The sequence below is a fragment of the Seriola aureovittata genome, chromosome 23, assembly GCF_021018895.1.
Source record: "Seriola aureovittata isolate HTS-2021-v1 ecotype China chromosome 23, ASM2101889v1, whole genome shotgun sequence".
NCBI classification, from domain to species: domain Eukaryota; kingdom Metazoa; phylum Chordata; class Actinopteri; order Carangiformes; family Carangidae; genus Seriola; species Seriola aureovittata.
In genome coordinates, this window is record NC_079386.1 from 17,955,245 (window position 1) to 17,970,006 (window position 14,762).

Consider the following 14,762-nt stretch of genomic DNA (forward strand, 5'->3'; position numbering starts at 1 on the left):
TCAGTTAAAGCTCTAATACTGATAATACTGATATTCCTGTACTTATTATATGTTATTTAATTTGATCCTCTTTCCTCCAGTCTCCTGCTTTAGCAGCATCATTAGCCAGCTGAAAAACCAAGGTCACAACAATGAAACGTCTTCAGTTTTATTCACAAAGATGAGGTTTAAGTAGATGACTGATACTTAAATGAATTTTAAACTCTCTGATATGTCGTCCTTGTAAACAGCTAAAAGCAACAACAATATGGTAAATGAAAAAGCAACAGGTAAAAGCATTTTTTAAAGGTTTTATTCCTTCCTGTTCATATTTCCACCTTTTAGTTTCTTATTCTTTTCCAGATTTATTCTTTTTTATGACTCTCCTCTGAATCCAAAGCTGAGTTCCTCTGATGAAGCAAAGATCAACTCAACATGATGCTTCACCACCAGCTTGTGTTAAACACAGCTGGACTGGAGACACGTCCTGCAGCCGTCTGACAAACAGGGACTATGTTATTATTATAACTGACAGTGTGAAAGTAACATTCAGGAAACCTGTAAACTTCACCTTCTCTATAAGTTACTGATGAAAGAGTCACTTTCTAGTGTCTGTGAGAGACACTCATCTACATGTTCACCCTCAGCAGAGGAAGAAAAGACCCAGGTAACATCAACACAGGTGAGTTAATGACTGAGGCCCAGCCCAACAGCTCCCCCTGCTGACCGTTTATCAGAAGGGATTTTACCTGCTGAGTGTTGCAGTGATCCAGTCTGATTGTGCTGATAGTAAGTGAGTCAGGTGTAATAACATAAGTGACCAGCAGAGGGAGCTATGTATTAGAGCGTGTGGTGCGTTTAGTAAACAGGAACACACGATAAAGAAGTAACTAGAGGAGGTAGGATGTTGAAGAGACACGCAGGTAATATAATAAAGTTCGAGCGCAAGCTCATGTTCACAAGAAGATGTTTCGTCATTTAATGATGAACAACACATGATGACAGAGGAGTGGTCAAGTGTTTCTGGAACAGACTTCCGCTTTTAGCTTTAATATCAATAACTTTAATCTCTCTCTCAGAGTTTAGCTCTGGCGCCATCTTGTGACAGCCATGCTAACAGCTCTGTGAGGCTGCACTGTGGATGAGTGGTGGTTAAAGCTAAATGCTAACACATTAGTTTACCCTGTTAGCATGGGATACGTCCACGGACGTGACTCACGCAGGGCGACGTCATCACGTAGAACGTGCAGAGAGTGCCGTCAGTCTCCTCACCTTCAGTCTCTGAGTCTCTTATCGTCCGGTCACAGAGGAACCTGGATTAAACTTCTCTCTGGACTTTCATCCTCCTCTTGGCTTTCCTCTCCTGCTCACCTGTTGCAGGTAAACAGACACGTTAACACCGTATAAACTACTTTAATACAGAAGAAAACTTTGAAACGTGATGATTCTCTTTTTTCTGTGTTTATAAGCGGGTTGTTGGACGTTTATTTGCTATAGACACGAGAGATATTAGTGTACTGAATCTAAAACTGTTGAAGCCGTTAAACCTAATTAACGTCAACAGCTAGCTTGTTTGCTAGGCTACTGTTAGCTCGTTAATTTTCGCGCCTGAAGTCTTCAACGAGTCTTGACTTTAATGTTGAAGGGTCTTTAATATTCTCTCTAGCCTTGTGTAGTCGGTTTAATCATAATGGAAATAACAGTTATTTACATTTACCATGTGAATTATTGACAAAAGCATCAAGACCAATTAATACAACCAGTCTTTGATGCTCACAGCAGGGTTATATATTATTGATATGTGATCACACAATATACATCAACATTGTCATGCTGTTTATCCACTTGTTGTTTAAGCAGTTCCTGACCTCTTCTTCCTCTTTTGTTGGTGTCACTCAAAAGGTTTTTGTCAAAATGATTCTTCAAAAATTACAGTCTCTAATTTTGGGCTGGAAATGAAGCTGAAACAATTAATTGACAGAAAATAATAAACTAGAGTCTTTTTTTCAAGCACAAATACCGGTTTTCGGTCTGTTGAGATTACCTTCACTGCACCTTATCTGCTTCTGTGTGTGTCCAAATACCATTGAAATTTAACAGTTAAAGAGTAAAAACAGAGGAGCAGCTCTCTGCCAGGAGACTGAAGATGTCAATGCAGGATGTGGTCAGACTGAGGTCAGACATAGAGAAGCATAAACCCTCGTTACAAAGATGAAGCCACATGTGAAAGTCCTGAGTCCAGAAGTGATGTGATGAGACGAGCTTTACGTTGGTTTTTCTTTGTCTCCATCTGTGTGTCAGTACAGTCACGTTAGCAGCTCTGTGAGGCTGAACAAAGATCGGCTGAGGCTGATGGGATGTCTGTAGTTCAGCAGGTATTTGGTCTCACACCAAAAATACTGGACGCTTTTACACTTTGACCTGATGATAAAAAGTTCATCCTCTGAGGATAAGAAATTTCACAGCTATCCATCCATGAGTTGAAACCTTAAAGTAAAATAAATCTCATGGGGGCACTAAAGGAAACATCAGGAGAAATCTGTAACATTCATCCTCTGAATGTTTGTCAGAATTTGCTTTTCATCAAATAGACAATTCTGTTTCAATTACTCAACGAGACCAGTATTTGAGGTGACACGTGGGGGTTGGGCTTCAGTCGTCTCATGGAGGCTTTTATTATATGGATCAGTGCGACATCTACTGGTCAGAATGTGAAATACAACATGTCAATTTGCTTTGTGGGATCAAGAAAATGATTTAGGAAAACACTTCATTTTCCTTTCATTCACTTTTAGGTACCACTGTACAATCAGACTCCCTTTATGAAGGATTCATGAATGGTTCATAACTCATTTATTAATTAGCTTGTTAACACTTTTTGAACCTTTTATAAGCTGTTATAACACATTAGATAAAAAGGGCAACAGCGACCTGTAATAACGAGCTCACATTTATCTGAACTGTTAAGCCTCATATCTCTTTGTTTTTCTCCATCATCCAGCTTTTGAAGTGAATCACTGATTTTTAAAGAAGCTTTTCCTTTATTCAGATAGCTACAGTGAGAGAGACAGGAAAGTCGTTTAAAACTAATACAGACAACAGACGTCTGTTTATTTAGTTTCTATTTATTATTTCCTTGTTTGGAGCTTCGCAAAGACAGTACAAATAAACTTTGGTAAATAATATAACGTGTACAGCATCGAGCTTAATGTCAGTTTGACTCTTTTTAAACATAAAACTCATTTTCAACATGGTTCAGTTCAGTTTATTGTTAAATAAACAATGTAGACGTCACCTTGATTTAAGCATCATGTTATAGTAACTATGAGATTGTAAAACAATAAAATTAAGCAATAATATTGGTCAGCATATAATTGGTCACTTTTTCTGTGTAATTTCTTCTTCTTCCTCTGAGCAGGAAATGCGACTCCTCATTCTGCTTCGAGACGACCAGCGGCTCTCCTTTTAGCCTCAACTCGAACTGTGGAAAACCAGCACAAGGAGCTGCATCATTCAAGATGGTAACCCTTTTTTTATTTTTTAATTTGAATTTAATTCATAATAAGCAACAATTTCAGTAGGAAATGAAAAGCTGGCGTCCCCAGACTTAAGGCCCACAGTTCGACCCTTCTCCACAGAAAAGAGAATCAGTATCGAGATCAATAACTTGTACAGATATTAAGATTTTCAGAGATGTTCTTACCTCGAGCCACCTTTCGGTGTACGTAAATACTCACTATCGTTGCGATAGTGTAGAGAATTAACAGCAGGGTGGCACACACCACAAACCCAGTGCGAAAGTGGGTTGACACCAGCGTGGGCAGTGGAGGAGGAGGAGTGGTCAGGATGCTTGTTGGCAAAGGTTTCTCTGTGAGGAAGAAAACAACCATATACAGACAGTTTTAGTTTATATATAACACGAAAATGTCCCTTTATCCATTAATTCCATATTGCAACAGGACGACGTAATAAAGTTATTTGAATAAATAGATTTATCTTCTCTGCCCCCTGATTTATTCTTTATTCCATTGTGCTTGTGATGGACAGATCTGTAAGTTCTATAATGGTAGGATTAAACATTATTTCATTACTTCTGTTTGTATTTTCAAAAATGTTTCAAAGCCTTATCCACACTGCTAGGAATAAAACTTAAAGCTCCTCCAGTGTAAAGGTCTGTGTCCATGTGTAGTGTGATTATAGATCAGCTCTAGCTTCTATATTAATACTGTGAAAGTATCAAAGCCTCAGTCCACAGAGAAATGCACACAGCCTGTATTCAGAAACTGAGCCTTAAAACCAGCCGTCAGGACTTCTGGAACTTTGTGATGTCACAACAAAGCAGTCACCAAGCCCCGCCCACCTGGACCCACCATCCAACCCTTTACAGGATTTGGTTTCTCTGAGTGTTTTTACCTGAAATCTGCTTTATTTTTATTGGATCACTCAGAAAACAGTGAGCCAATCAGAAGAGAGGCTCAGAGCCTCCTCTCTTCTGATTGGCTCACTGACCTGTTGTTACTAGAGCTGCAGAGAGAAGCCTGAGAGAGGAGATGTAAAACTACACTGAGATGGTTTTTATATCTTCTTATGGATCAACACTTCCAATAAAACACTGAAGAAGAAAATATGGATCTTTAAGTGTAATACTGAAAACTTTATCTGTCCTAAAATTAGTCAAATTTAAATCTATGAAGACCAAATACTATACGAGGATATACAGCTAAAAAAATAACAAAAATATACAATATACAAAGCAGAGCAAGGTCGTCACCTGTCACTGCCAGCCAGCTCTGCAGTGACTGTGTCTTTGAGGGGTGTTCACACTTGTAGAAACCCTCATCAGACTTAGACACTGCTCGAAGGATCATCTCTCTCTCGGTGCCGATGAACACGCCGTTTTTGTAGAAGTGAGCGGTGAAATCCGATGTGGATTCACGATACCTGTCTTTCTTGTAGGAACAGCGAAGTGTCACCTTCTCTCCCTCCACCACAGGAAGTCCGGGGCTCTCCAGGATCACACCATCTGAAATATAGAAATAATTCTAATTGTACAAATGGTTTTAACAGCATAATATATAACACAAATAAGCTCCAAGCACATTCGGTATTACCGTTCACTGTGATGTTGACGGTGTTGCTGCACTCTCCCCGTTGAGACTCACACCAGTACACTCCGGTATCTGATTTGTCGGGATCCTCGATGGTGCAGGAGGAGTCGCCTGGGATCGCCCAGCCGTACTGGCATGGCTGGGACTTCTTGAGGGTGGTGTTTCTCCTCACGGTCCAGCCGCTGGAGTTGGCCGGCGTCGCGCAGCTCAAATAGATTTCTTCATACCAAAAGAATTGAGATCTGTCGGGAGTGATGCTCAGTGTTGCTGCACAGGGGGAGATAATTATCAATGGAGTTCATTTTTTTCTGTGTCCATAGCTGCTTCATACATGTTTTATGCTGCAGTTGCTATGGTTAAACCTGCAATGACTTTTGTCATGTCATGACCTTTTTAGTTGTTATAACTTCTTAGCAACATTGGCTTTTTTCTCTTATTACAGCTGCTTTTAAAGTAATAATGATAAAAATAATAATAATAATGATAATAGATCTATTTAAGTGACTGAGAGTCATATGAAAGGAGTCGCTTGTAGTGAAGAACCCACCAACTGTGCAGCTCTACACTCCTGTTAGCCTTTTTTAGGTCATCATTTTGTTTTTACTCCGCATTAACCAAAGTCTAAATGTGTTTAGTATCGATGCTCTAATAAAAACACTCGTCAGAGCGTGGCGACCTGCCAGGAGGCTATAGATAATAAGACAACCTTTATTCACTGTGATTGTTGTAAATGGTTAACATAGCTGTTGTCATTAACCTGAATTCATGTTCATTTTGTCAGACGATGTCACCTTTATAAAATAAAACACAACTGTGGCTGCACACACCCCCTTAGGTGCTAAAGGTTTTTCACAACCATGGGTCAGTTGCACAAAACACCTTAGGTTTTTACTTGTGGTATAACATCTCGTTACGTGAGTGACTTAAAGCATTTACACCAATGAAAGAGACTTTACAGCTGTATAATTCTCTCCTGTTTGTTTGGTGGCATTGTGACAGACTTTTGGGAAGCCATTAACTTTAAGGAAGTTTACTGTTGTCTCACTGTCATCTTGTTTTGACAGGAAATTCACAGCAGTTTCAATAAGAGCATTTGAAACTCGGTGACTGACAAAGCACACTGTTGATCTGTGGACATGAAACACCACAGCTGCAGCTGAGTGGAAAGATACTGTGGCTTTGGTTTGTCTTACTTTCATCGCTAAGGTGTTTTGTGCAACAGTTTAACTGACTTTCCTTAAGTGAACAACTTAAGGAAAGTCAGAAATAAGGTTTCCTTGACAAAATATGCAAAGTCTTCTCCTTAAGGTTGTTCTCTTAATTATTTCAGCTTTTCTCCTTATCTTGCTCTTATGCTTAAGGAATCACTTAAAGTCAGTTAAACCTTTGCACAAAACACCTTAACAACCATAGTAAGGAAAAAACTAAAGGCACTTTTGACTTTATCTTTACGCCAATGTTGCTCTTCAGGTTTATGCCACATGATCTTTCCGGTCAGGAAACCTGTTAAAAGATTATATGCAACACCCTTAATTAACTCCCTCAGCTAAGGAGAAATTAAACCTTAAGTGTCAGACTTAAGTAGAAAACAACAGGATACCCCAGGATGATTATTATCAAATTATGATATCAAGAAAAGATGGAGAAAAAAGAAACAGCAAAATATAAAACAAAAATAGAATTACTCACAGAGCAGTAGACAGACAGATGCAATCTCCATTCTGTGTCGACTTCCTCTAAATCATCTTCACCCAGTCATCTACCACTTCCTGACCAACCACAGGAAATCATGTTGTTGAACTAATCAAACTGTGTGAAAAAAAGTCTCTAGTCTGCAATTCGTAGATCCTTAAATGTCTTGTTTCGGCCAACCAACAGTCAAAAGCAGAAACATCTTAAATCCTGGGAGGTGTTATTTTGGTATCTTTGCTGAAAGAATTATTAATTTATTATCAAAATAGCTGCTGATTATTTTTTTGATGATCAACCAATTAGTTAATTGATTGACTGTCGCGGCTCTACAGACAGTAAATGCCACCTAAAGTCTCTGGATGACATGTTTCCCAGTTTGTCGATTACTGGCTGAATCGAAGTAACACGAGAATCAAAGCTTGTCATAAACCAAAAGGAATCAGCCGCAGGAGAGGTGATGGTTACATTTCAGAGAAACAGGAAATGAAGCAGCCATAAACAACCTCAACAGAGACAGTGTATAAAAGACTCACGTGAGTGTCCAGTGAGAAGCTTTCTTTAAGGCAGCGGTTCCCAACCTTTTCCAAGTCAAATTCTCAAATTCTGTTGGTCGTCCACATCCGACCCCAAACAATACAAAAGGTCAAATAACGTCACTTCTCGATTCACCATCCGTCTCTTCTTCTTGTTGCTGTTCATTTTGATTCTCCAGTTATTCCCATGGATGTCATCTTTTGCTGTGATAGACAGTTTTTCTTGTATAATTAAATCTTTCCACCAAAATTGTTCTGTTTTAAAAATGATTTACAATACCCTCGTGGCCCACTGCTTTAGGGTATATCTGATCCATCGATCCTCATTATTTCCAGTGAACACCGTGCAGTGAACTGCCTTCACATTAGTTCCACAGCTCATAAAGCCAAGAATAAAATGTGTTACAATATCCATTAGTACTTAACAGTGCAGTTGGCTTGAATTAGTCTGAGGTGGCTGCTTCTTTATGTGTGCCGCACTGAAAGTTTGCAGTTCCTCTAGCGCCCCCCAGTGGCTAAACGTGATACTCACACCCTGCGAAATCAAAATCCTGTTAATGATAGAACAACACAAATAATCAAGGGCGTAGGTTTGGTCTCAACATAGAAGGGGACACAACAACTCTTTACATATTCATATTTACATAAAAACCATTCACAGTAACAGATCAAAGAGGAAATTAGAGTTTTTCATCCAACATCAACATGTTTATATTCAGTAGTTCTACCGGTGTTGCAGTTCACCTTTCCCCTGTTATTTCACATTTAAAACCAGCTCCACCTTCACCAGCTACATCAGTAAAATGCTGCTAATCCAGTGATGCATTGGTATTAAAAATCAAATAATATAAGGCTGGTGACGTTAGGTAGCTGTCGCAGAGTGGCGGCTGGCTGCTTAGTCTACTATCTATTACTGAGGCCGTTGGAGGTGAAAACGCTCCTCACACACCTGCTGTTAGTTAGACAGACTCAGGCCTGACTGTACACACCCTGTAGCTGTCAACCAGATTTGTGGGACAGATAAAGGGTTGGATACAATAGGATACTGACTCACCATAAAAGGTTGTATATGTAAGTGGGGGAAAGGTTGTGACGAGCCGTCAAAGTAATCTGAAAGAACTTTATATTAATTCAGAAACACACTGGGAGCAAGAGTAAAGAAGCAGAATCAGGAGTAATGTGGTCATAGCTCTTGGTTTAAAGCTGGAAGCTGAGGTCCGGGGAATAGACTTTTAGATCTACTGCAATAATAAGGGGCGTGAAGAGGCATGTGAGGGGTGTTTAAAATGGAAACGTAAGAGAAAGAGAAAGTGTTTTCAGGTTCCCCGGTAGCTTTTCTCTTAGTCGCAGTGGATCTTTACCCAGCGAGCACAATGAAGTTATACCTGTTCGTTCTGCTGTCCTTAATCACCATCGCAGGTAAGCTATTTCCTCGTTTGTTGAAACACTAAACAAAATTAAAATAAAACGTTAATTAGAGATGATGTATTGATCAGTTCAGTATCAGCTGACGTAAATATTTGCCTTGAACTGGCAGTTGTTTTTAAAGGCTACTCACAAATCATGCAAATGTTATCGTCTACCCGCTCAGCTGGTTTGATAAGCTGCTGTTTATCTGGCTCAACCACAATTTTCCCCTTGTTTGGGTTTGAACATCAGAGATGTGATTTACAGTTTGATTATTTATCATTATTTTTTTGCCGGGGGGGGGGGGGGGGGGGGGGGGCAGTACAATTCACAGATGTCCCCTTAATGTCTACCGTGAAAGCATTCGGTAGATAACTACAGCACACGTTATCAGGAGCCATACTTTTGGGCGTTTTGGGGCAGCAGCAGCTTCCGTGTAGTGTCTCTGTGGTAATATGGCTACTTGACAAACAGTTGAGTAGAGTTTGTCAGTAAATCAGGTTTCTGTAATCATGAATTCTTTGTGAAATGAAGTGGAATAAAAAGTAAATGTAGTATAGTAAAAGTAGAAAGTGGCTTTATACATTAGGTTAAAATGACTTTGACCTTCATTGTAAAAGTTACAGAACGGTTGTGGTCGTGTCTTTAAAAAACAGAAATGTCAATGCTGACTGTAGTGCGCACATTTACATGGAGGTGTATGTGCACACAGTGTGATGAAGCAGATTGGATCCTGCGCGTTATATTTGTAATGTTTTAAGGGTATTTTAGCACTTATATTATATTAACACAATATACACAATTACCATTACACACACTTTTCCAACAGTTCCAGTGGGGGAGTGTGACGAAGAAAAGGAGGTTGATGATCACAGTAAGTAAATAACTGGAGCTTCATTTATTTGTATCTCCTTTAACTGTCACCAGCACAACAGACACTTTTCGTTTGTCATGATATTATCACATATTTTGATATGTGCACAGACGGAAAACAGAAAGAGGAAGTACAGAACGTGCTGTCTCTACTGCAGCTATAATGTAGTCAACATGCAGATAGGACTGTTGAATCTCTGTGTTAAAGGGGTTGTTGAGTTTGTTCAGGACTGGGTCGCTGAGCCAATCAGAAGAAAGGAGGCTCTGAGCCTCTCTTCTGATTGGCTGACTGTTTTCTTAGTGATCCATTAAAAATAAAGCAGATTTCAGGTAAAAACACTCAGAGAAACCAAATCCTGCAAGGTTTGGATGGTGGGTCCAGGTGGGCGGGGCTTGGTGACTGCTTTGTTGTGACATCACAAAGTTCCAGAAGTCCTGACGGCTGGTTTTAAGGCTCAGTTTCTGAATACAGGCTGTGTGCATTTCTCTGTGGACTGAGGCTTTGATACTTTCACAGTATTAATATAGAAGCTAGAGCTGATCTATAATCTATAATCACACTACACATGGACACAGACCTTTACACTGCAGGAGCGTTAATCTGGCTGCCATCTCGAGTGGCTGCCATCTTTGAGTCCAGTGTAGTCTTATAATATCCCTTCATCCATGATCTCAGGCCTAGTGGATGGATGGATGTCTTCACTGATTTTCTGTACATTTTTGGTTCATTTGATTTGAAACTTGGCTGTAGATTTACACAGCTAAGTCTGTATATTGTGTCCGAATAAAATACAGTAATTCCTCCATTAGGACAAGTCCTCGTAGTTTTGAACAATACTGATTAAGAATGGTTTTGCAGCATTAATACTAAATGCAATGTTTATTTCCTCAGAACAATCAAACGTGATTTGCTCAGGACCAATTACAGCAGCAGTACATGATGATGTCATTCTTCCGTGCTCCCTGGATCCCACTTACAACAAAACGTCTCTAAGAGTGGAGTGGCAATTTAATGGAAGCATGGTGCAGGTCTATCGAAGTCGTGGAGACCATGGAAGTTATCAAGATGAGCGCTTCAAAGACAGAACGTCTTTCTTCCATGAAATAAAGAACGGAAACCTTTCCCTAAAACTGAAAAATGTAACAGAAAGCGATTCAGGAATTTACACCTGCCATGTGCCAGGACACAAAAGTGGTGTGATCATGGCCTACGTTTGCCTCACTGTTAGTGAGTACATCTAACCTAATACATATTAAGACACGATGAGAGAAAACATGTTATTTTTATAATATGTTAAGGGAATTCTTATCCCCTTCAACAGAATACACATAATTACCGTTTAACACACTTTTTCTACAGACAGGGGAAACACAGGAAACAACGACTCACAGCAGAGTGGCAAAAAATCAGGCGGTAAATATCCTCAGTTTGATTTACTTGAATCCCCATTAACTATCAGCACAACACTTTTCTTGTTTTTCATTACTTTTTCAAATGTTAATCTTTTTTCCCAAACACAGAGACATCGAATGATCTTTACTGTAAGTACAGAAAGTTGTGTCTTTACTGGAGCTGCAGATATAACTTGTGTCATTCGTCCCTCGTTTCTACAACAAACTGTTAAATCTCTAAGTGGACAGTGTGAAAGCTCCATCTGCTTGTTGAGTTTGTTTAGGACAGTTTTACCTTCATCAGTGTGGACTTGAGTTTGACACCTGAGCAGGAAATTTTAGAAGCCCAAAGTAAAGAACAATTCTTTTCTCTGTTTTTCAGGGATTCTGATCTCTGTCGTTGTCGTTGCCGTTGTCGTTGCCGTTGTCGTTGCCGTTGTCGTTGCCGTTGTCGTTGCCGTTGTCGTGTACAAAAAGCGCAGTAAGTCACTAATTTCTCCTCTCTTCATTTTCCCTGTTTAAAAGAATGGGTTTCTAATTTTTAAGTCTGTGTTAAATGGCCGTGTGCCAATATGTAGGCTACTTTTGCTTGTCTAATATCAGCTACTTAATATCTTCACAGATACAACAATCCTGCTGCCAATAATGAACTGCATCTGCAGGAGCAGGTGAGCAGCATTGTGTTGAATGACCTGTCAGATTGTTTTCTAGTTGGTGTGTGGGCTATATTTACTTCAACTAGAATCACCTCCTCGTGGTCGTGTCCTTCGTATCCGCCACTCAGACATGTTTCAGGTTTCATCCCTGTTTATCCAGAGTCACATAAATATTAACAATTTGTGTGAAATTTTGTCATAATTGCTGTGAAGTCTTGAGTGATGGCTAAAAAGTGTTTCATGAGGTCACACTGACCTTGACCTTTGACCTTTGACCACCCAAATCTAATCAGTTCATCCTTGAAAAGTGAATGGTCAAGGTGTTACTGAGATATCGTGTCCACGAGAATGGGACAGACGGACAAACCAAAAACGCTGCATCGCACTTATATAATTCTATATATGATGTTTAATTGAGGAGGTTCATGTACATTTAAGTTATATTTATCTTTCATTATTCATTATTAAAATGATGCTAAACTAAAAAAGATGACTTTAGCACTTTTCTTATAGAAGGTATCAGTCTTGCATTAAATAGTGAATTCTACTGTTTGCACACTGTTATACTCTCTGAGTTGGTGTGGCCTCTGGTGGTGGGGGCCACTGCGATATGTTTTCATGGGGCCCTAAATCTAACTGACCACATGTTGATCAGAGTGGTCAAAGAACAGAAGATGCTCATGAGCCACTTTGGATGGTTCTAATGAATTCCCTTGGTTTTTGACACCAGACAGCAGCCGCCGCCGCCGCCGCCGCAGCGGCTGCAGCAGCTGCAGGAGCAGGAGGAGGAGCGGGAGCAGCAGGAGCAGCTGCAGCTGCAGGAGCAGGAGGAGGAGGAGGAGCGGGAGCAGCAGGAGCAGCAGGAGCAGCTGCAGCAGCAGGAGCAGCTGCAGCTGCAGGAGGAGCAGGAGCAGCAGCAGGAGGAGCAGGAGGAGCAGCAGGAGCAGCAGGAGGAGGAGGAGCAGGAGCAGGAGGAGGAGGAGGAGGAGGAGGAGGAGGAGGAGGAGCAGCTGCAGCAGCAGGAGCAGCTGCAGCAGCAGGAGGAGGAGGAGCAGCAGGAGCAGCAGGAGCAGCAGCAGCAGGAGCAGGAGGAGCAGCAGCAGGAGCAGCAGCAGCAGGAGCAGGAGCAGCAGCAGCAGGAGCAGCAGGAGCAGCAGCAGGAGGAGCAGGAGGAGCAGGAGGAGCAGCAGGAGCAGCAGGAGCAGCAGCAGCAGGAGCAGGAGGAGGAGGAGGAGGAGGAGGAGGAGGAGGAGGAGCAGCAGCCGCTGCTGTCCTCCCAGCAGCAGCAGCAAGGAGGAAAACACTAGTACTTGAGCATATCTGTTGGTCCTCTTAACCCAGCCACCATGTTTGGAGGCTTTAATTCCATCCATTATTTTGAAATAATTACTAATCATTTTACTGTTTCATCCATTTTTTCAAACAATGTGATGTAAAAACAATATGCCATTTATTCTGTTGAGGGCTGAAACCTTTGATATATGAATGATGATTTTGTAATACTACCTTTAATATAGCAGATTTCTTTTTTTTGTCTTTTTTTGACCGACAGATTTTTTGGCACAGGTCTATTTTCTATGAAATGGTGCTTTTCACTGATGTGATTTTCTTGCTAAACCCCCTAATGCACCCGGTATATTCACACCATGATGTGCTAAAGACAACAGAAAACATTGTAAATAGCCTCTTTACAGCACCTCAGACAAATATGACATATGATGAGTATAAAAATTTTGTTTTTAAGTAAATGTACTTTAATGGTTGAAAACTGTGTTTGGACCATATTCTGATCATGCTGGAGAGGCAGGAGTCTGGATCCAGTCCAAATCGTCCTGCTGCCACAGATCACTAGATAAAATATTATACTATATATATGTTGTAAATATATACGTATATTTACTACAACTTTGTAACATTCCCAGGAAGAATGTGACTCAATCTCTAGCGTCCAACAGCATTTACCAGGGAGGTTTGAGACACTCTATTCACTGTGACTCTGATTCTAAACTAAGCATCAATTCCTGAGTGCTAAGAACTGCAGTTCCTCTAACGACCACTAGAGTCTGGCTCCAACAGTGAGTCAGTCCCCATAGACTCCCATGTTAAATGTCCAACTTTACAGCAGAAATAAACATGTTTACAGCCTGGTACAGAAACTGTTTTGGTCTCTAGAGCTAATTCCTCCTTCATGACACCTGTTTATGTAACTCACCTGTTTACATTTTTATTAAGGACTTAAGTTATGGAGAATTGAGAGCGTGGCCTTTTTTGAGTGCGTGACCATATGTTTACCACAAGCAAACCGAATGCACCGAAGTCTCAGCTCCACACACGCCCCTCCTCTTTGTCCATTTTTGGATTAGCCGGGAGTTAGGGGGCGGAGTCAGACGCTGCCAAGATGACGATGGTGGAGCAGCTCACTCTGAGCTTCAAAGCCGCTCTTCAGAAACCTGTGGGTAACGTCGCGGAGGCTACGGCCATCTTTATTTACAGTCTATATTCTAAACTTGTATTTGTATTTGAGTGTGATTTTGTATTTCTGGTGCTGTTCTCCCTCCCTGTCTGAGGGTGGCGCTGTTCACCTGTTATGTGAGTGTGCTTTCTCCCAGTATGTTGAGCTGCTGGTGACTGAACTGGAGACTGATGGTGCCTCCTTAAAACTGGTGCCTGTCGATGCCTCTTTCCTGGCTCCCAACCACGCTGTGCCACGCTGTGCTGTGCGAAGGGACCGCTGTTTTAGTCTCGTTAGCTGGACCTCTGTTGTACATAATGTAAATATCTATTGTTGTGTTTGTTGTTTTGGCTGTACGCTCCCCAACACCTCCTTTACCCTGAGGTGAGTCACTTAATGCTACGTTCAGGTTCCCCCTAGGTTGAGCATAATGTATCATTACCTGTTTTTCCTTGTACATGTGAAAATAAATGCCGACCTTTAAATACAGGTGATTCATTCATTCTGATCCACTTTGCTTTATTGTCCTTTAAACCTTTAACCTTTAACACTGATATTACATTTTCAATATTCAAAACGATTTTGAATCAAATATTCAACCTAAGTTCATTTAACTCATTCTTTAAGGCAGCAGGGGAACTTATGTTTTTACAATCAAGCAGTTTCAAAT

General features: G+C 40.7%; 2 protein-coding genes and 1 long non-coding RNA gene across 3 annotated transcripts; 2 read left to right on the top strand and 1 right to left on the bottom strand.

Moving 5' to 3' along the window:
- Positions 1-776: 776 nt before the first annotated feature.
- On the top strand, positions 777-5,069 carry LOC130164095 (uncharacterized). The gene is made up of 3 exons (XR_008826551.1): positions 777-1,359; positions 3,398-3,500; positions 4,936-5,069. It is a non-coding gene; the product is annotated as an uncharacterized LOC130164095 (long non-coding RNA).
- LOC130164093 (uncharacterized) lies at positions 3,031-7,331 on the bottom strand. Its single transcript, XM_056368528.1, has 6 exons — positions 7,313-7,331; positions 6,777-6,856; positions 5,091-5,354; positions 4,751-5,002; positions 3,683-3,847; positions 3,031-3,460 (listed from the first exon to the last, which is right to left on the bottom strand). Exons 2-6 carry the CDS (start codon positions 6,805-6,807, stop codon positions 3,411-3,413), a joined length of 762 nt encoding a protein of 253 aa, XP_056224503.1. The 5' UTR covers positions 6,808-6,856; positions 7,313-7,331; the 3' UTR covers positions 3,031-3,410.
- Positions 7,332-8,311: 980 nt separating this feature from the next.
- On the top strand, positions 8,312-11,506 carry LOC130164910 (uncharacterized). The gene is made up of 5 exons (XM_056369906.1): positions 8,312-8,731; positions 9,549-9,593; positions 10,485-10,820; positions 10,953-11,006; positions 11,367-11,506. The coding sequence occupies exons 1-5, from the start codon at positions 8,686-8,688 to the stop codon at positions 11,504-11,506; spliced, it is 621 nt and encodes a 206-aa protein (XP_056225881.1). The 5' UTR covers positions 8,312-8,685.
- The last annotated feature ends 3,256 nt before the right edge of the window (positions 11,507-14,762 follow it).

What these genes read in the sequence shown, in the direction of transcription:
- LOC130164910 (XM_056369906.1), top strand. Translation starts at nt 8,686, where the DNA reads ATGAAGTTATACCTGTTCGTTCTGCTGTCCTTAATCACCATCGCAG. An exon ending in GTCCTTAATCACCATCGCAG is followed by an intron (nt 8,732 to 9,548) that starts GTAAGCTATTTC and finishes CTTTTCCAACAG; the next exon opens with TTCCAGTGGGGGAGTGTGAC. An exon ending in GAGTGGCAAAAAATCAGGCG is followed by an intron (nt 11,007 to 11,366) that starts GTAAATATCCTC and finishes TCTGTTTTTCAG; the next exon opens with GGATTCTGATCTCTGTCGTT.
- LOC130164093 (XM_056368528.1), bottom strand. Translation starts at nt 6,807, where the DNA reads ATGGAGATTGCATCTGTCTGTCTACTGCTCT. An exon ending in ATCTGTCTGTCTACTGCTCT is followed by an intron (nt 5,355 to 6,776) that starts GTGAGTAATTCT and finishes CCCCCTGTGCAG; the next exon opens with CAACACTGAGCATCACTCCC. An exon ending in CGTCAACATCACAGTGAACG is followed by an intron (nt 5,003 to 5,090) that starts GTAATACCGAAT and finishes TCTATATTTCAG; the next exon opens with ATGGTGTGATCCTGGAGAGC.